At 42.1% G+C, this 21,295-nt stretch overlaps 1 protein-coding gene across 2 annotated transcripts in view; it reads left to right on the forward strand.

Moving 5' to 3' along the window:
* C8B (complement C8 beta chain) overlaps positions 1-18,018 on the forward strand; it is a 37,541-nt gene extending 19,523 nt beyond the window's left edge. For both annotated transcript variants that reach the window (XM_074005815.1, XM_005543246.5), the window contains 6 exons: positions 767-1,007; positions 2,997-3,125; positions 5,747-5,910; positions 13,257-13,410; positions 14,869-14,937; positions 17,178-18,018. In XM_074005815.1, the coding sequence (XP_073861916.1) occupies positions 767-1,007; positions 2,997-3,125; positions 5,747-5,910; positions 13,257-13,410; positions 14,869-14,937; positions 17,178-17,332 (912 nt within the window). In that variant the 3' untranslated portion in view covers positions 17,333-18,018. The remainder of the gene's footprint in view (positions 1-766; positions 1,008-2,996; positions 3,126-5,746; positions 5,911-13,256; positions 13,411-14,868; positions 14,938-17,177) is intronic.
* The last annotated feature ends 3,277 nt before the right edge of the window (positions 18,019-21,295 follow it).

Raw genomic sequence — 21,295 nt, forward strand, 5'->3', positions numbered from 1 at the left:
TGTACAGTAGTATAGGGAATGCTCACCTAGGGTTGTACTAACACTTTCTAGATGTTTATACTTCATCAGGCATCACCAACTTTCAGTCTATTCCATACACAGAGAGTCACCAAACTTTTTCTGTAAAGGGCCAGATAATAAATTATTTTAGGCTTTGTGAGACTGCAAGGTCTCTGTTGCAACTATTCAACGCTGCCATTGGAGTGTGACACCAGTTGTAAACCATATGTAAATAAATGGATGCAGTTGTGTTCCAATAAAACTTTATTTACAAGTACAGGCACTGCGTTTGGTATGAGGCTTGTATTTTGCTGACTCCTGCCATACGCTGTCATTGCTGGTTTTCCTAAAGCACCACTTTTACTCTTTCTTGTGTGGCTTTTTTTCACAGTTTACAAGGTATCAGCAAAGCGGGCACTTTTGCAGGTTAGCAAATCCTATGTCCCATCAGAGAGGTCCCATCAGAGAGGTCCCATGCCCTCCAGCTGCTCCCTGCCATGCCTACTTCTGTTACCCTTCCCAGTCCTTATTCTCTACAGTAAAGAGGTGAGTTAAGAGCAAGCTCTTCCAAGCTGAACAGGATGTCAGAATATTTATGAGCATTGAAAGCTTGTCAAAGAGGCTGTCTTCTCTCAAGTATCCTAAAGGAATCATAAGAGTGATGACCCCGGGCCAAGAACATCGGATGGTATTTGTAAAGTTCATCTTCTCGTTCCAGATTCCTAACTTTAAAGGTCTGGTTTTCCCATGTTGGTATTTCATTTAGAAAAGCGTATTTCTGCATGCACGCTCTGACCTTGAAGTAGCACATTACAAGCTGAAACCCAGAAGCCTCATGCTCCATTACGAGTTCCTTCAGAGAGTTAAGCGGCTGCCCCTGGAGTACAGCTACGGGGAATACAGAGATCTCTTCCGTGATTTTGGGACCCACTACATCACAGAGGCCGTGCTTGGGGGCATTTATGAATACACCCTCGTTATGAACAAAGAGGCCATGGAGAGAGGAGGTACACTGCCCAAGGGACCATGGCTTTCCTAAAAGCTGGGGAAAGCATCCTAAGTGGAACTTGTAGTTTTCTTTCTACCTTCCTGGCTACACCTTCACAGTGTCATTTGCAGATTTCTCTTCCTCCTCTTTTTGATTGACAATGTCAGTCCTCTTCTGCCTAACTCCTTAGGCCATTCTCTTTTCTACAGCTCTTCTCTCTATGAAGTTGTATCCAATCCCATGGTTCTAAATACCTTCAGCATGCAGATAACCTCTGGATCTCTTCCTGGATCCATCCTGGATCTCTTCCTGCACCCAAGAGTTTATGTTGAAATGTTTCTTTGATGTCTCCATGTGAATGTGTAACAACCCTCACCAGCTGAACATGTGCCCAAAGAGAACTTTTGACTTTCTTTCTCCAATACGTTTCTTCTTTAGTCATCCACATTTCAGAAATGGTTCCACCATCCAACCAGTGGCTCAAGCCATAAAACTAGCAGTCAACCTTGATTATTTTTCTTTTCTTCAAATCTATTGTTTTTTCTTTTCTTAAAATCCATCAGCTCTACCTCCAAATTATATTTCCTATTTTTCCTATTACCACCGTAGCCTCATCCCATGACCAGACCTTCACATTCAAAGTTTAATGTGAATGTGAATCAAGTATGAATCTTGGAGGAGGTAGATTCTGATTCAGTGGGTTTAGAGTGAGACCTGAGAGTGCATTTCTAACAAGCTTTGGAGTGATCCTGATGCTGCTGGCTGATAGACCATAGTTTACATAGCAAGGTCTCAGATTATTACTGTGGCCTCCAAACTAATATTCCACCCCCACCCCTCCCCTATAATTCATCTTCATACAGATATCCCAGCTCTTTCCAACTCCAATCAGCTACAAGTCTGCTGCTTTCCAACCCAATATCCTTTCCTATGACATGGCACTTGTTGGGTTAAGTGAACTGCTGTAGGTCACACAGATTGCAGTGGTAGAGCAGGGCTTGATTACCAGTCCATGTACTTGCAAGACGACTCATGATACACAATGTAAATTTATACAGTGTGGCCTCAGTCTTGTCAAAATCAGAGGTACCTTCCTGCATAAAAATGATCTCAAAAGTACTTTCCACTGTTCCTCAAACTGCTTCCCATAAAAGGGCTTAATAATTAAGTTGGGAAAACACATAATTGATTCCACTCTCAAAGTTTCACAAATGTACTCCAATAAAATCACCTCTCTACCTATTTTGATGCAACATCTGTCATACTTTCTTGACCACAGAAGTTCCTTTTCTCATAACATCTGCTACCATCTCATGGGATTCATGTTTCAAGAAATGCACTTTGGGAAAAACTGATCTACACCAACATTGCTAGACAGCCCTGGTGGTCAAAGTTGCTCTTTTCTCCCTGAACTGGCCTCAAAGTGCTCAGAGAGGTGCTTATAAGTCACGTCTGGAATTTCAGCAAGACCAGGGGAGGAGGATACCTCAGGGAGAATTAGGGAGGAAGAAGTAGGAAATAGTCCAAAAATGAAGAAGAAATCAGGGAAATTTGCCTCTCCTCTTTGCCAGATACTATGCCTTACTTTTTATATACATTTTCTCAACTAATTAACTAACACACTTTTTCTACTTTATCAAAGATTGGAGAAGAGTGAGTCAGGGAGGGCAGGCAGATTGTAACAGTCTCTGTATTCACTGGATCTATCCCTAGAGAATCAATAAGATCAAATTTTTAGAAAATGACTCTGAGCACTTTCAAAGTCAGCAAAAGTCCTCAGACAGCATTGCGGGGAGGCTGAGAGGGGAAGTTGGGTCTGAGCTCTACGAAGTCTCTGCCCTGGTGCCAGTTGCTGCCTGCATTTCTTGTTATCAGACTGGTGACCTATTTATTTGAACCCAAGTCCTTGTGACATCCAACAAGAGCTAGGCCTCTGGACTGGATCATACGAAAAGGGACAGAATGAATTATGTTTTATGTCATGGACTTTTTTCCTTGCTTTCTTCAGATTATACTCTTAACAACGTCCACGCCTGTGCCAAAAATGATTTTAAAATTGGTGGTGCCATTGAAGAGGTCTATGTCAAGCTGGGTGTGTCCATAGGCAAATGCAGAGGTATTCTGAATGAAATAAAAGGTGAGTGACAGGGGCTTGTGACTTCCACACTTACAATGTTTATCCTCCTAGTGCTTCCGGTGATTACATCTCCCTCCCTTTTTGAGACAAATACTATCCCAACTTCTATGCCAAGTATGTCCTTCTGTTTTTTATAGTTTTACCACCTAACATATCGCCAACTAACATGACTTAATGTTGCTTATTTTTGAGCTTTATATGGATGGACTATAATCCTTCCAGTCCTGTGTTTTCCATTCAACATAATGTTTTTGTGTATAACTATAGTTAGTTCACTTCTATGACTGCATACTATTTTGTTGAATATACTACTTTTTCTTTGTCCATTCTACTATTGATGAACACTTGTTTTATCTCCTCTTTCAAGCAATTATAATCAATGCTGCTCTGAACATCTTACATAGTTATCTGGCACACATGTACAAGGCGCTTTCCAGGGAGTACACATAGGACTGGAACTGCTGGGTTTTAGAGGGTGCGCTTTTTCCATTTGACTAGATGATGCTAAGCTGTTTTCTAAAATGGCTGCACCAGTTTATACTCCTGTTGGCCATAGATGAAGACTCCTCCCCTTCCCCTTCCCCAGCATTTTTTTTTTTTTTTTTTTTTGAGACAGAGTCTTACTCTGTTGCCCAGGCTGGAGTGCAATGGCGTGATCTCAGCTCACTGCAGTCTCCACCTTCTGGGCTCAGGCAATCCTCTCACCTCAGCCTCCTGAGTAGCTGGGACTACAGGTGCATGGCACCATGCTCGGCTAATTATTATTATTATTTTATTTTTTATAGAGACGGGTTTTGCCATGTTGCCCAGGCTGGTCTCAAACTCTTGGGCTTAAGCCGTCTACAAGCCTTGGCACCCCAAAGTGCTTAAATTACAGGCATGAACCACCATGCCTGGTGGAGACGCCCCCTACTTTTTAATGCTGCTCAGGTGTTGCAGGCTCAGACTTGAGGAGCTGTTTTACACCAGTTCTTTTTTGGTTTTCTTTTTTTTGAGATGGAGTCTCACTCTGTCACCCAGGCTGGAGTACAGTGGCATGATCTCAGCTCACTGCAACCCCCGCCTCCCAGGTTCAAGGGATTCTTCTGCCTCAGCCTCCCAAAAGCTGGGACTACAGGCGCCCACCACCATGCCTGGCTAATATTTGTATTTCTAGTAGAGACAGGGTTTCACCATGTTGGCCAGGCTGGTCTCAAACTCCTGACCTCAAGTGATCTGCCCACCTTGGCCTCCCAAACTGCTGGGATTACAGGCGTGAGCCACCACGCTGGGCTGTTTTACACCAGTTCTTTTGGCACTGGGGACATAGACACATTAGAATGGAAATAACTCACTGATATGATTGAGGGCTTTCTGGGCAACTCTATAAGTCAAAATAATAATTGCTTTATTGTGGCCACTGTTTAGTAAGTGTCTACTACATGCTTAGCACAGCCTTTATACATTTTCCCACAATTGTCATCTCACACAAAGAAGTGAGACAACGTAAGGCCTGGACAGGACTGTCTGGTAAGTACCTTCATCTCCCCCCGATTTCTTATCTGCACAGTGAGGATTATATAGCTACTATTTTGTAGTGAAGATTACATGCATTCATACATGTACAGCACTTAGATTAGTGACTGACACATAAATAATCAATAATTATTAGCTGTTAATATACCATTTATTCTTTACATGGATGCAGAGTATCCACTTTGCAGATGAGAACAAAAAAGAAATCTCATACTGTATAAATAATGTGTTCAAAACCACAAGGCTAGACAAAGTCATAGCTGGACTCATGCCTGGTCAAGGTGTGCAGGGTGAGTGGAGGAGAGGATGAACCCAGTTTCCCCCAGGTGAGCTCCACTACACTCTACCTACAGGAGTCAGTTTGGGGAGAGGAAAGTTATTTGACCAAGGAACAGTGGCTATAAAACCAGACAGACCTTGTTTAAAATTGATCTTTATCAGCTACTAGCTGTGTGGGCCTTGGCAAGTCACTTAACAATTCCAGGTATGAGTTTCATAATTTGTGAAGTAGAGCTAATAATGCTGGGCTCCTAAAATTGCTGTCTGGTAAAAGAAAATATCATACCCTATCTCTCTAACTATCCATCTACTTCTCTGTGTGTCTCTCTATTATCTATCTATCTATCTATCTACTATCTATTATCTATCTATCTTTCTATCTATCTTTCTACCAATCTATTATCTATCTCCTATGACCTATCTACCTACTTATCTATCATCTATCTTCCTATCTACTCTCCTATCTACCTACCTATTTGCCAGTCTATTATCTACCTATCTACCTACCTATTAGCTCTTTATCTATCTATCTAATCTAGCTATCATCTATCTTCCATAAACTTACTCAGTAACTAGCACTTACAGTTGCTCAAGATAAATGTCTTTTTCTTGTCCTGCCCTCAATTTGTGTTGCCTATGGATGGGTGAGTTTCCCTTTGCCCCATGCACCATGACTGCCCTGTGGGCAAGGAAGTGTCTGGTCTACCCACATCTCTCAGACAAGCTCAGTGAATATGATGTACCCAAATTGTTGGTTGAGTTGCAGTAAATTATAGGGGGCGGAAGGGTATCCTCTGTGACCTGCTAGCTCTCTGTGTCCATTCCAGACAGAAACAAGAGGGACACCATGGTGGAGGACTTGGTGGTCATGGTACGAGGAGGGGCAAGTGAGCACATCACCACCCTGGCGTACCAGGAGCTGCCGACGGCAGACCTGATGCAGGAGTGGGGAGACGCTGTGCAGTACAACCCAGCCATCATCAAAATTAAGGTACACAATGCTGCTCTACCATCCTTTCCTCCACCCGGAAAATAGCTTCTGAGGACCTACCATAAGCCAAGGTATAAAATGCAGAGATCACTAAGACCCAGGCCCTAATTTTGAGACACATATACAATAGTAGAAAATATATTTGAAATAAATAAATTATAATACATTGCTCAGTCCTACCTAGAGACCCTTGACTCCCTCTCACTTGGGCCCCAAGTTACTAAAAGAAACTAACAATCAGCTTCTAATTCTAGCTTGCTCCTTCTTCTTCTTCTTTTTCAGAGACAGGGTCTTGCTCTGTTGCCCAGGCTGGGGTTCAGTGGCATGATCTTGGCTGACTGCAGCCTCCAACTCCTGGGCTCAAGTGATCCTCCTGCCTCAACCTCCCAAGTAGCCGGGGTTACAGGTGCTTGTCACCACACCTGGCTAATTTAAATTTTTTTTTTTTTTTAGAGATGGGGTCTTGCTATGTTGCCCAGGTTGGTCTTGAACTCCTGACCTCAAGTGATCCTCCCACTTTTGCCTCCCAAAGTGCTGGGATTACAGGTGTGAGCCACTGTTCCTGGCCTCTGTCCTCTCTAGTGAAATAAAAGAAATATTAATTTCATTAAAATTTAATCAATTAAATTAATGTTCCTTTTATTTCACCAGAGAATCACTCATTTAGTTATTTATTCGTTAAACATTATGCATTCAACCAACAAATAGTTGCTAAATTCCTGCTATGCTACAGGAAGTAAGGTACTAGGGAAAAATAGAGGAAGATGCAAGGATAAAACATACAATCTATGAGGGACAGTAAGATACACACACACATAACTATTTTACAGGACAGGATAAGACATCACAACAACTAACATGTCTTGAGCACCTAATATATTCATGACCCTCTTTATAAATGTTTTTTCATGTAACATTTAGAAATGTTATTTTATTTATTCCCCACACTGGTCTGCAAATTAATTATTCTTATCTCCATGTTGTGATTGAGAAAAATCAAGGGCTAGGGAGGTTGTATCCATTTTTGGCTGCTCAAGAGTCTATTAGGTTGAAACAAAAGACTGACTTCTTCCCTCCCCTCTAGACTTTCCTGTGGGTTTGGTGAATAAAAAATAATGATCTTAACCACCTGTCACCCCAACTAGAGGAGATTTACAATGTTAAACTAAAAAGATGATTGTTAGACCAGGACTGTCATACACGTCAGCGATGGTAGGCCCTCGCCTGTGGGTACTTCTGCATGGTGCCCATAGCACAACTTAACACCATGCTCTTCTTGCCAGTGTCTGTACAGTCATTATGTGCCAGTACCCACCAGCTGGAGATCCCACCTTGCAATCAAGGTAGAGGGTTGAGGGGCTGGACCTCTGATGAGAGACTCTGCAGTCCCCAGTCTGGGTGATTTCTTTATTTGCATGTCGAATGCATAGTTTCTGCAGAACAAGAAGGCTGCCATTCAAACCCTCTCCTTTGCACTTATTCAGCAGTGGCACTTAGGGTACAGTTGCTGGCAAACATGAGAAGGATAAAATCAGCTGAGCTGCAGGAGCTCCTGAGAAATGTGGGCTTGGCTGATGCCATGATGACATTGGTGGGCATCACAGCTCATCATGGGAGAGAACAGAGTTCAAGGGAAAATAGATCCCTAGCCTTTATCTCTTTTTCCTGAAATATCTGACCTGAATCTTTTTTTAAAAAACTGAGAACCAGAGGAATGCCCTGGTTACTCAGATCAGTTGAATGTGCTTACCTGGGCACTGGGAATGTCAAATGCCAAGCATGTGATGTGATGTGGGATGTGTTGGAGAATCAGAGATGTTTTGGGTGTGTTGCAGGAGTGGAAGAGGCAGGAGTGTTGAAGGTTTTCACACACCTCTGTACCTTCCCACCCTGAGTTGGAAATATACACTCTGGGCATGCCACTCTCACATGCATTTTTTTCTGGCAAGAGAAAACTGCAGATGGCTTCACATTATGTCAGAAAATTCATCTCCGCAAAGCCAGCTTACCAGGTAGCTGGACTGGCAATTGATTTCAGGACAGCAGAGCCCAGTAGACAAGCAATTTCTAGAGGTAATAGTTTCAGCCAAGGCTTAATTATGTAAACCAGTCTTCAAGATCAAGGCCTAAAACATGATTTCTATAGAAGCAGGTAGGCAGGGAAGGAGACCACAGAGGAACCCATTCTTAATGTTTAGTGGTAAACTTTACACATAGTTAGCTCTTTGTTCAAAGAAGACTTAAGAGACAGCAATGAACATAAAAAGATATTTTTGAACACAAAAGATTGAAATTATGTTCATGCTATAGGAAATCATGATGTCTAAAAACACAGAAAAATAGAAGTAAATTTTAGAATACATTTTCTGTGATTATCATAAAATTCAAGGGAAAGAAGAATTTATGAAATAAAAGTTGAGGTGTTTAGACACTAATCAGGTGAAAAAGCAAGTGACTGAATACAGGAAACCAAACGTACAATAGCAGAATTAAAGCCCACATTGGAAGCTATAAAGGACAGAACTGACATTGCAGAAAATTGAGACAGTGATGTGGAAGGTGTTATAAACATGTTCTTATAATGCAGAAGCAAGAGACAGGGAGATTAAAACAATGGCAGAAAAGAAATATGATGGACAGAGAGTACAGGAGTAGAAAGCTTAAAACACAGAGACTTCTTCCTAACAATGAGACAAGATTAAATGTGAAAACACATTAATCAAAAACATAAGAAGAGAATCTTCCCTGAGCTGATAATGCAGAATGAACAGCTCATTGAAAACTAAGCCAAAGTACTGAAAACAAAACAAAACCGAAACACATCCTGGTGAAAGTGTTTACTTTTAGGAACAAATATATCCTACAGGAATAAAAGTCAAACTGGCCCTAGAATTCTTTGCAGTGTGAAATGCTTGAAGAAAATGGAGCAACAACTATGGAGTCTTGAAGGAAAAACTTGTGGCCTAGTGAAATGGTCATTAATGGGTGAAGAATTCCAAAGAGATTTTAGATAGTAAAGGAGTCACATAAAAGGTTGCTAGATTTTGCAAATGAAAACACAGAAAGTTCAGTTAAATTTGAATTTCAGATAAATAAGGAATAATTTTTTAGTGTAAATATCTCCCAAATATCACATGGGGTATACTTAAACTAAAAATATATATATTTGTTTTTTAATCTCATATTAAAATATAACTGAATGTCCTGTCTTTAACTGGTAATCCTAGTCACAAAGTCTGTCATCCATGTACATTTCTATGCTAGTCAGGATAGTTAGGTTGTGGGCTGGGTCCTATGCTGGTGGAGAAGCCATTGTATGAATCACTGGCATCGCCCAGGGCAGGAGGGAAAAAATGTGGTAATATATGGTGCTCACACAGAGATCAGGATAGCCTACGTCATGATGCAGAGAAACAATCTCCACATTTCAGTATCTTGGTACCACAAAGCTTGTTTCTCAATCACATATGTCCAAAGTGTGTTGGCAAGGGGCATTTGCTCCATGTAGTTGCTCACAGATCCAGATGATGGGGCTGCATCTTGCCATGTGCTCCCAAGATCACCATAGCAGTGATAATAAAAGAGTGGGACAAGTCACCTCACTCTGTTTGGAAAGCCTCGACCTTGAAGTGACACTCTCTTCTCACCTGTCACTGGTTAAAACAAGTCACGTTGCAAACCTGCCTTCAAAGACAGCAAGAATGGCAGCCTTACCATGTGCCCAGAAAGAAAAGAAGCTGAAGTATTTAATAAACTGTAATAATGACCCTCATACCTTTCTCAAAGCAAATTATTCAAAGATTTTCTCAAAGCAAATTACTCTGGTCCAGAGTGCGCTTAAAATATAAATGTTGTGGCAGCATATGCCTGGAAAGACAATGTTGGATTTGGACCGACAAAGCTCACCTGCAAAAATAAATTCTGAATTTCAAAAAGGAAAATCCGGCAGGTGCGGTGGTTCACACCTGTAATCCCAGCACTGTGAGAGGCCAAGGAGGGTGGATGACGTGAGGTCAGGAGTTCAAGACCAGCCTGGCCAACATGGTGAAAACCATTTCTACTAAAAATAGAAAAATTAGCTGGGTTTGGTGGCGGGCACATGTAATCCAGCTACTCGGGAGGCTGAGGCAGGAGAATCTCTTGAACCCGGGAAGTTGAGGTTGCAGTGAGCTGAGATGGTGCCATTGCACTCCAGCCTGGGTGACAGAGCAAGGCTCTGTCTCCAAAAAAAAAGAAAAAAGAAAAAAGAAAAAGAAAAAAAACAAAGAAAACCCTCGAATATAACTAAATGGCTGATAACACATCAAAAAACATTTTGCCACAAATGTGATCCTTAATATGTAAGGAAAGATAGTTTTGAAGAAAGAGACTCCTCAAAGGAGATGAACACTTCTCAGTTGGTTTATAAAGATACAAAATGTTTACCTTCTGTAATCATAAAAAATAAAAATTAAAGTAACTACAATATTATATTCTACCTATTAAATGGACAGTGATTAAAAGTCTACAATACTCACTGGAATTGACTGTGATGAGATGGATATTTCTGTCAAATAGGATGGGAATATAATCTGATACAATTCTTTAGGAACAGAATTTAAGTGGATATATCCAATATATTAAAAATGCTTATAGCTTTTCATCCAACAACCCCCAATGCAAAAATGTACTAAAGAACTGATTTGACAAGTTGGTAAAGATGTATGTGTAAAGGCGTGTCTTCGTTTGTTATTTGAAGTAGCAAAACGGAAAAGAAAGAAAGGAAACTCTTGAGTCCTAAAGGCTCAAGAATAGAAGAAGAGTTGAATACATTGTGGCTCATCCATATAGAAGGATACTCTGAAGCTGTGAGAAGCCATTTTAGCAAAGACGATGGAATCATGTGGGAAAATGCTCATATTCTGATGATAAGTGAAGAAAGTAAGATATAAAATTGTCCTTTTGCCACCAATTTGGTGTAAATAGTTACCTATTCATCCTTTGGATAGGTCCATTTATCTCCCCAAAAATATACACTGAAAGGAACAGACCACAGTGTTAACAGGTCACATCCTTTTTCCACCACTCACTAGCTTTGTGACTTTTGTGAATCTACTGAATGTCCCTGTGCCTCAGCTTTTTCACCTGTACAAGAAGGAAACAAAAGACTAACGACCTCATAAGATTGTTGTAAAGATTAAGTTAGATAATGTATGTGAAGTATTTAATTCAGCACCTAATAAATGCTAGCTATGGTAATAATTATTTGTTATCGCTAAGAACACCAAGGTTTAGTATAGAAACTTGTGTAGAGTTTAGTCGGTGCTCACCAGTTCTTTGCAGCAATATGATAAAAGAAAATTTTCACAAGGGCAGGTGTGCTAAGGATTCAATGATCAACGTGAGTGGTTAGAATTGTGTATTTGGGGGAGAGGTGGGAAAGAAAGAGAAAGAGAAAAGGAGGACAAAAGGTAAGGAGGGAGGAGCAAAAGGAGAGAAGAAAAAAGACAGGAAAAAATGAGGAGCAAATCAAAGAACAGATGAATGTGCTATATTAAGTTTAAAAAGGAAATTTGTAGTCTTGAGGAGTTGCTGTTTGCAAGTCACACCATAGCTTGCAAAATTTGGAGAAGCCTAGGAGGGAGATTGTAAATGGGAATAATCAAGCCATTTTTATCAATAATCACAGTGAAGTAGGAGGAAAAACACAGGTTTGGGAACCGAATTCTGGTAATACCATACTGTGAATTGATCAAATTACTTAGCCTCACCTGAAAATGGGGCTGATAATTGCTAGTTTGTGAGGACGAAGTAGGATCATATTTGTAGACCTCCACACAGCTCCCAGGACACAATACATATGGAAGGTTCATTCCAGTTTGGCCTCTGATTTCCTCTGTCTCCTGCAGCGAATCTCAGTGCTGGTAGGAAAATGCCTTTGTGGTTAATGGCAGCCTTTTAAGGTGCTTCGGGAGCAAAATCAGATTATTGGAGGAGCTCTTCACTGGTGTAAAGCAAGCTCCTCTCTTTCTGTCTCCAAACTCCCACCCCCATCGCTTGTGTGGCCAGCAGGTTGGATGGTTCTGCAAACAGCCTCTGGATCAATTCATTGACCACAAAATGGTGAGACAATGGGACCACCAAGGGGCCTTGCTTTGCCCACTGGAGCGAAGGTCAGCGTCAGATGCATTAAGAAATGGAAGCAATTTTCTTCCCAAGGGAGGCTTCTATTAGTCATGATTGCCTGCATTTAGACACACCCTAAACTCTCCAGGGCAGGATTAGGGCAGAATCACAAGCAAAAGCTGGAGAGGAACCTGGCCCTGGAGTTGCAACTTGAGTCAAGAGGAATAGAACATTTTAAACTATCTATTTGGACTGTCTGTGCCTCTGGTTTTTCTAACCCACAAACAATACCACATCTATCTGTGACATCTCCCTCTCAAACATGGCCATGCCCACCAAGTGAACGGCATCTGCTGATTCTTCCTCTATGCTTCTGACAGCCAAATCCTCTCATCCATGCCTCCTGCCATCACCTTAATGAGGCCTACCATCCCCCTACATCCATCCAGCCACTATATTCACTTAGCGGGGGGGGGGCTGGACTCTCCAAACACAGAGCTGAGACATTGCCCTGATCTCCAGGAGCTTACAATCTAATCAGAAAAGAAAAAAAAAGGAACTCTGCACATACAAAAAGAAAAAAAAACAGTATTGACTATAAAGGAGCAGTAAAAAACCTGGGATTTGTTTCAGATGAGTAGTGCAGACAGTATCTTGAGTGATTAATGGAGGGAAGGTGTCCTGTGAGCTTTGGAGCTCTGGAAGGTTCCGGATGGTGACTCTTGGAGGATGGGCATGATTTTGATAGGTTTGGAGGGCATAGTGATGTTGGGACGGTACTCCTATAATCCTTCCAAAGAGCTGCTGGAAAATTACCTTCTCTGCCCCACCAAAGATAGATGAACCATCCACTCCTTTCTGCTCTCACCTGCTTCTTTCTGCAAGTTTCTGCTCTTGCCTGTAACCACCATGTGGTAACCATCTGTTGGTATGTTTGTCTCTATCTCTCTCGATTCTGAGTTCCTTGACACGCAGGGATTTTATCTTACCCTTTTTTTTCTTTGCTTAATGCCTAGCACTTAGTAAGCATTCTCAGTGTTTGTTGACCTGAACTTGAGTAAGCTAATTTGTGTATATCGGGTAAGGGGAAGCAGAGAGAAGATGGGAGATCTATCTAGTTTCATAGAAACCCACATGTGGTCTCTGTGCACTGATCCCGGTCCATTCCTTTGTAGTTTTGCTTTACACTTCTACTTGATAAATGTTTTTCTCTTTAAATAAATGCTCTTTTGTCTTTCCAGGTGGAGCCTTTGTACGAACTAGTGACAGCCACAGATTTTGCCTATTCCAGCACAGTGAAGCAGAATATGAAGCAGGCGCTGGAGGAGTTCCAGAAGGAAGTTAGTTCCTGCCACTGTGCTCCCTGTCAAGGGAATGGAGTCCCTGTCCTGAAAGGTACTACTTTCAGGCAGCCAGTGTCCCTGGTACAAGCCATAATCTGAAGCAGGCTGGGGGCCAGCCATTTGCCTGCTTCTATTTACCAAGAAGTCAGAATTTAGTCCACCAGGAGAAACTACTCTGGCTGTCAGTATACCTGGGTTCTAGCCCCAAGGGTTACTGTGGGTGACAGCATCATTAAGCTGAAGACAGGAGCAGGCTGAGACCCTGTGGTCCACAGCAAGGAGTGGGAATAGACTCAGAGTATCTCTACCCAGAAGATGGCCTGGGCTGAGTAGGAGAAGCCCTTTGCGCATGTCCTGACTAATATGTAATAAGATTTGTGGGTAGCAGCAAGGATGGGCCACTAGAAACTTGATTGTTAAACTCAAGAGACATGCCTGGGGTCACTGCAGTGGGCAGGGCAGACTGGGAGGGGTGAAAGCCTGGGATCTTATGCTCCTGTTGTGATAGGTTAGCAAGACGCTAAAAAAGAGGCCAGCCCAGCACACAAAACAGGGCATCAGGAGCAACTGGTTACAGCAAATCCCAGCCCAGGAATCAGCTGGAGTCAAGGCAGAGCCCATGTGAATGAAGTTAGCTCAATGGAAGGGACAAAGAAGAAGGCATACTCTCAGGCAGAAAGAGTCCAGTTGCCAGACTGGGATTAAGGGATATGTCTCTGGCTCTTTGGACAGGATGGACATGAGCAGAGAAGACATAAGTGAGAGCATACGGCCTAGAAGTTCTGCTATCAGCACAAGGACCCCTATGTGAGGGTTAGTTCTGCAGCAAGTGGAATCAGCTCATCAGCTCAAGATTTTAATCTAGGGTTGCTGAACTCTCCCTTGCCTTGTGTAAAATTTGGACCCAGAAACTTGGACCCACCTGAGGCTATAGAGTGAAGGTGAGGGAGAATATGGAGCCAGAGACTGGGGTGCTTGCAGGGCCTGACCTATGGTGGGCAATCCTGTAAAGAGATTTCTTGTGATTCAGATGAGAAGTTCCTTGACAGATTGCAAATTCGCATAGGGAATCACTTCCAAGGAGTCAGAACTGGCCAAAAGTCAGATGAGACATCTAAGAGTAATGAGTTCCCCATCCTTGAGGTATTCCAAGCCTAGGCTAGGCAATTATTTGGGATGAAGTTGAACATCAATGACAATTGGCCTCAGTGACTGCTAATGTAGCTTCCGACACTGAAAGCATTTAAGAATGGGTCAAATGTCAGCTAATGAGTAATTGTCCTCAACAACTCTATGTATTCCCAGGGATGGCAATAAACACCCCTTCGTGGCAAAGGCCCTTAGGAAAGGAGTAGGTATTCCTGGCACTGAACCTGCCCTTAGCAAGTTATTTAACTAAATATGTGCTCTGTTTTAACCTGATGGAACTGCAGTGATGTGCAGGGCTGAGCTCCAGGAGTTCTTTGCTCCACCTGGCATGATTCACACTTTCTCTGCCTTGTCTTCTCAGGATCACGCTGTGACTGCATCTGTCCTGTTGGATCCCAAGGCCTAGCCTGTGAGGTCTCCTATCGGAAGAGTAAGTTGATTGGAAAAGGAACTCTGGGGAGGTCCAGAGAATAATTCACCAGAACAAGAGCAAGGTGCGGGTGTGGACTGTGGGGCTGGATACTAAGAAACCCGAGATCCATCCTGCTTAAACTCAGCTTGGGTTGAAATTCTACCTCCATCATTTAATAACTGATGCATTGATTGTTACTCATTTCATTATTTTTACAACACAGAGTGCTTCATGTTAGAGAAATATCAATGCGTGGCTTTTGTAAGCTATCTCTTTGGCTCATTCTGGAATGCTTACCCTCTTTTTCTGCTTAGTATGCTCCTATTCAGCCCTCAAATTCCAGCATGGATGCCCCCTCCTCCGTAAAAAATTCCTCTAATCCCCAAAGAATTAGCTAATTCCTCCTGCTGGCTCCCCCGGGACTTTGAACATGTATCTATTATAGCTCTTTGTGCCTTGTACTTTGGGTTGATGTGTCTATCTAGCTCCCCTGCACCTGTGAGTAGGGACCATATCCCATTTACCTCTGTGTCTCAGTAGCCAGGCACAGCTGCTGCTCAGTGATAATAGTTGAATTAACAAATGAAAGACTTGGCTATCATTTAGATCCCTTCCAGCTCTCAAATTCTTTGAGAGTTCTCAACCTTTCACTCCTCTCTCACTTCTATTCCTTTCTGTGACTTTTTGGTGATACTGTTCAATATGGAAATGGCACATGTAAAACAAACAACGAACATTTACTGGACACTTTACTATATACTAGACACCTTGCTGAGTGCTTGAACTCAGCTTGAGTTGAAATTCCATCTCCATCATTTAATAACTGACCTTGAGCAAGATGCTCGGCCTCTTTATGCCTCGGTTTTTGTGCCTGTAAGATGAATATGATCATATTAACTACCTCATAGAGTTGTCTTGAGTTTGTAACGAGGCATATAAAGCATTTGGAATGACACCTTACACATTGTAAAAGCAAGATAACATTGGTTGCTTTTTAAAGAGCACATTGTTACTTTGTATCTTATATATATTAAATTCTTTAATCCTCACAACAACCCCATGAAGTAGATATTATTGATATTCCCATTTTATGGATGAAGAAACTGAGGTTCAATGGTCACTCACTAACATGCCCAATAGTCACGCAGTTAGGAAGTATAGAAACCGAGGTTCAGGTCCAGTGGGTCTGCCCCCACAGCCTTTGATCGTAACTCCTGCCTGCACTCTTATGTTCCCAGTGAAACACTCAAGGTTGTCCACCCTCTCGTCTTGCACCTCAACCATGCCCATAGCAGTCATCTTCCCAGTGAGTCTGCAGTCACACAACCACAGGGTTCCTATTGGCTGGAGGAGCCCTTGGGAACCATGTACTCCAGCTCTCTTATTTTTCAAATGGAGAGGCCCAGAGTTATTTAATTTACCCAGAATTATACTGTGAGGTAGTGGCATAGCTGGACACACGATATATCATGATGGAAGTGATTGATGACTTGCCAATCTCACCAACAATCAAAAATCCTCAAGTGAAAGCAAAGTGTCAGAATGTGGAAAGCACTGGTGTCTGTTGTCACCTCATCTATACCATCCATTGCTCATAGTAGATAACACAGCTCCATTATATAGGTTGAGAAGAAGGTAACTGTCCAGCATCCTATAGCTGGGATCTGTCTAAACTGGAAACCATTCATTCATTTATTTATTCATCCATTCATCCACTCAACATATGTTTAGCAAGGGCCTCCTGTGTGCCAGCCTAGCTGCTGGGTGAGCAAATCAGATATAGCCCCTGTCACAATGGATATTTTGCTTTGGAAAGGAAGGCCAATATCATTTGAATTGTCCCATAAAGTTCTTTAAAGTTTAAATTGTAACAACTGCTACAAAATGCTCAGAGAACTTAAAATATGGGAACTGATGGAAAGTTAGGAGTCACAGGGAACTGATAGGGAGTTGGGGAGTCAGATAAGCTTTTCCCAAGGAAATAACACTTTTACTAAGATCTGAGGGGTGAATTGAATTGACCAGGTGAGTAGAGGAGGGAAGAGTGTTCTGGGCAAGGGGGAAAGCCTATGCAAAGGCCCTGTGGTAGGCAGGAGCATGACAAGTACAATGGCCAGGAAGATGGCCAGTCAACTGCAGCAGGAAGCTTAGAGATTCAGACTCCCAAAGCCTTTTGGCTTGCATACTTCACCCAACCCCAGTAAGGCACCAGAATATAAGAAGGGCTAATTGATGTTTGTTGACCTTCTTTCTTATAGATATCCCCACTGATGGGAAGTGGAATTGCTGGTCAAGTTGGTCTTCATGCTCTGGAGGACGTAAGACAAGACAAAGGCAGTGTAACAATCCACCTCCTCAAAATGGGGGCAGCCCCTGCTCAGGCCCTGCTTCAGAAACACTTGACTGCTCCTAGCAGATAATACAGCAGTGGGCTACATACAGTGAGAGCTCTGAGCCCTCAAGTACTCAGGCCAGCTCACCCCTACACCAGTTTCCACCTGGGGTTCATGTGAGGGCAAAAGGCAGTGCCATGCAGGCTGTTTAAAATAAAGATATTAGCTTGTAAAATGCCAGTTGATTTAAATAAATACTGAGTTAAAGGCTTAAGCATCTTTGTAATCCTCACCTTACTCACTCTACAACTTTATTTCACTCATATTGACTACCAGCCAGGAATTGTGTTGGAAGTTGTTCACATTTCACTTCCACTTTCTAGCTGCGACTGGCATATAGTAGGTGCTTAATAATGAATCGATGAATGAATATTGTGTACTTTCCTTGATGAGTACAAGGTCTTGTTCAATAATAATAGTAGTTCCTGTTTATTGGATGACTACTGTATGTCAGCTATGGATTCTGTGTATTAATTCCTTCCGTCCTCATGACAGTCTTATAAGGTAGATGCCAGAACAGCTGGGGGATCTGAGGCTTACAGCACTTAAGCAATTTGTCCATTGTTACACAGTTAGAAAGCGGCAGACCTGGGTTGCAAATTCAGGCTCTAGAATTTTAAATTCTTAACTCTGATGCTCTCTTACCTCTCAGTAAATGAGTATCTGATTAACAAAGAGTTTTTCATGAAATAAAATGCAACAGAAATTACTGTGTCTGTGTGTGTGTGTGTGTGTGTGTGTGTGTGTGTGTGTGTGTGATTGACAAATCTCCAGCCACTTCCTTCTGAGGAGAGAGGATCCTGGTCCCCCAGCTCACTTTGATGCTGAGTATAGGAAGGGTGTGATTGTGCATGTTGGAAGCAGGAGTTCTGGGGCAGAGTGGAATTGTTGTGCTTAATAAAGGAGTGGCAAGGTGGGTTCCCAGGGAAGATCCTGAGCTGGAGACAAGAGCCAGGGAAACTGATCCCTGAAGGACAGAAAGTTGAAAAAGGAGAGAAAGTTGAAAAAGAAGAGAAGATCATGGTGGCTGGAAGAGGAAACACGTGAAAGAGAATTTTAAGTTGATGGTTGTGGGGTAATGTGCAAAATAAACTGTTCCCTACCTCCCCCATGAAACTGTCTGTACATTCTACTTTGCTCACTTACGCCCTTGTGCAAATACCATTTTGGGGGTAGGGCGGAAGGCTTGAAGAAGAGAATAAGACAATTTTTCTCTGGGCTACCAGAAATAAAATTTTGATTTTCTAGATTGTCAAGTGAGCATTTAAGCTTTATTTCTCTCATTCATTCCATCATATTAAAACATCCTGTAAGATTTTCTTTGCTCTTGGGCCCCTCCTGTCTGATTTAAGTACTTCAGGTGAATTTGTTGAAATAAAGTTGGTGGAGTAAAAAGCAGTTGGTTAAAGGTGAATTGGTTCATCCTATTGATTCAACCCATTGATTTTCAGCCAAATCATTTGCTTGGAGTTTACCACTGGAGTTTGATGCTGGGGCCTGAGACCTTAACATATGACACCAAGCTTTGGTTACTGGCACACAGCAATCTCACCCAACCAGCTGTCTGGAATTGAGTCCATAGAACAGCCATCAGAAGGAGCTTCTATTGTACTGCTAGGGGGTTCTTCCAGCAAGTGCGGTGATCCTGCCTGCCTTCCTGCAACCCCGTGGCCCCTGCAATTCAGCTGACGGGTCTGGGCCCTTGTTTGGTTTAATATTATTGCTTTGCCGTCTGCTGTTATTTCAACAGGATAATCCAATAATGTTTTATCTCTTTCATTATACTGAAGCCGTATAATTTTCTTGAGTTATAATCTATCTTCTTTTAAGATTCCCCTGAGACAGGGAAGAGCGGTTCTGTCTTTGCTTGATGGGAGGCTCCCATGAAGCTGACACTAGCACGCTGAAGCGAGCGCTGCCAAATTAAATTCTGAATCTCAATCACAGCCACTGTTTCTAATGGGAAATTTGAGTTGATTATGGAGATGACAGCCCAGGTTCACATTTATTGCATTTAGCAGAAATTGTTTATCCTATTAAATACGGTCTTGAAGGAGCGACAATTGAATTTCGGAGCACCAGTGAATACCCGGGTGACGCCCAGGCATTGCTAAACTGCGTAATAATTATATTCTTATTTGTGGGCTGAACTTCCCCACGTGGCTCTTTCTGCAAACAAATGCATTTTGGAGGAGGCTGAAACATAATGCAAGAATTAAACAAAATAAATGCAAACTGTGCTTTTGGAAAATCTTGGCAACTGTGGCTTTCACTGGTGTACCGGTGAAGGAGCTGCAGTATTCCAGGGGCAGAGTCCAGGCAGGACAGTTTGGCTGTGGTCCTGGAAGCTTGAACACAGCACAAGATGCCTGGATGTGGGAGATTTTTGCATCCCAGAACATAAATCTTTGAAATGCTTTTAGCTCCATGTGCTTAATGTCCAAATGGGAGGCTTTTCGTGTGACCTTGGACTAATAACATAACTTCTGTGGGAATAATAATTATTATAATTAGTTTAACAATAGTAATAATAATAATAGCTGCCAATTATAGAGTGCTTCCCAGTTTATGAAGTCTTTTAACCTACATTATGTTATTTAATCTTCATCTGAATTTCATAAGGTAGATATTAATACGATCATTGGATGACAGGTAGAGAAAGCTTAGAATGGAAACTCGATCCTTATGACTAATGAGTCAACTATAGAAGTTAGGATGGGATACAGAGGTCAGGAGAAAGAGCACTTGCTGGCAGAGAATCCAGATAGAAGGAAAAGTCATCTCTGTCTTCAAGAAGAGGACTCTGGCCTGCTCCCAAGTACTTATAAAAAAAAAGTCCTCAGGAGAAAGTGGGCCTGGCACAGAAAGCCCTTGGGGACATCAGCCTGGTGACCTTCATGATCTGCACCTTGATGTAAAAACATACTGGTCATAGGATCTTGCACACAGCAGCCCCTCCACTCGCCCTCCTGTTGAGGCCAATTCCTCACTCATCCTCCAGGTCTCAGCTATCTCTTCTTTCCTACAGCCTTTCTTGCTTCCATTAGGTTAAGAGAGAGATGTCTACTCTCTCTGTTTTCATTTCACTCTGTACTTCTGCCATCATAATAGAAGTAAGTCTGAAAGTCTGAAAATAGAGATAATATTTCGTTTTACAGATTGAAGATGTCCTTAATGACATCATGTCTACTCACCAATGTTTCTAGACTTTGCAGACATTGTATAATTTACTTGCTGCTTATTCTTTCTCAAATATGGCATCCATGAAGGCAGGGACAGTATCTACTGTGCTAATATATCCCAACTTCTAAGTTTAGTGACTGGCACAAGTAGACCATCAATAAATAATTGTGTAACTAATGAATTAATGAAAGGAATAAGTAGGGCCTAGGGAAGAACTTTCTCATGCTGGTGAGAACCTTTAGTGAATTTGTGGTACATGATAGTGGTATCATGAGAGGAGGGGCAGAGCAACCCCTACGATAGGGGCAACCCATATAGTAGTGAAGGATAGGCACTTTCAACTGGCTTTGTGGGCAGCAGTGCAAGAGCAAAGTGAAATAAAAGGGAAGAAAAAACAGCTGATGTCATGAAGGGACTGATAATACCTGTTTGGAGATTTTATTGTTGACACCTCCTGGGGACAGCCAGGAATCCCCAAGGAAGCTCTGCCAAGGAAGGGAACAAAATCTCCGCAATTCTTGGTGGAGCAAACCTGAGAAGCACGTTGACAGGTTGATGAGAAAACCAAGGCTCAAGAGATTTTAAAAGGCCTGCCTACTACGTGGCAGAGGTAGGAAAGAGGACCTGAAAAAAATCATCTTGCAACATTCTGCTTCACCCTCAGTGTTCTCATCTCTACATTAGTTTTAAACCTAGAATGGCCACAAAAAAAACTAATGGCAACACATTAGCATAGGGCATATTAGGTCTTTGAGATTCTCTGTTTATTGAATGTTGGCACAAATCAGATTTTTCTATGT

This window comes from Macaca fascicularis, chromosome 1 (genome assembly GCF_037993035.2).
Source record: "Macaca fascicularis isolate 582-1 chromosome 1, T2T-MFA8v1.1".
NCBI lineage: Eukaryota > Metazoa > Chordata > Mammalia > Primates > Cercopithecidae > Macaca > Macaca fascicularis.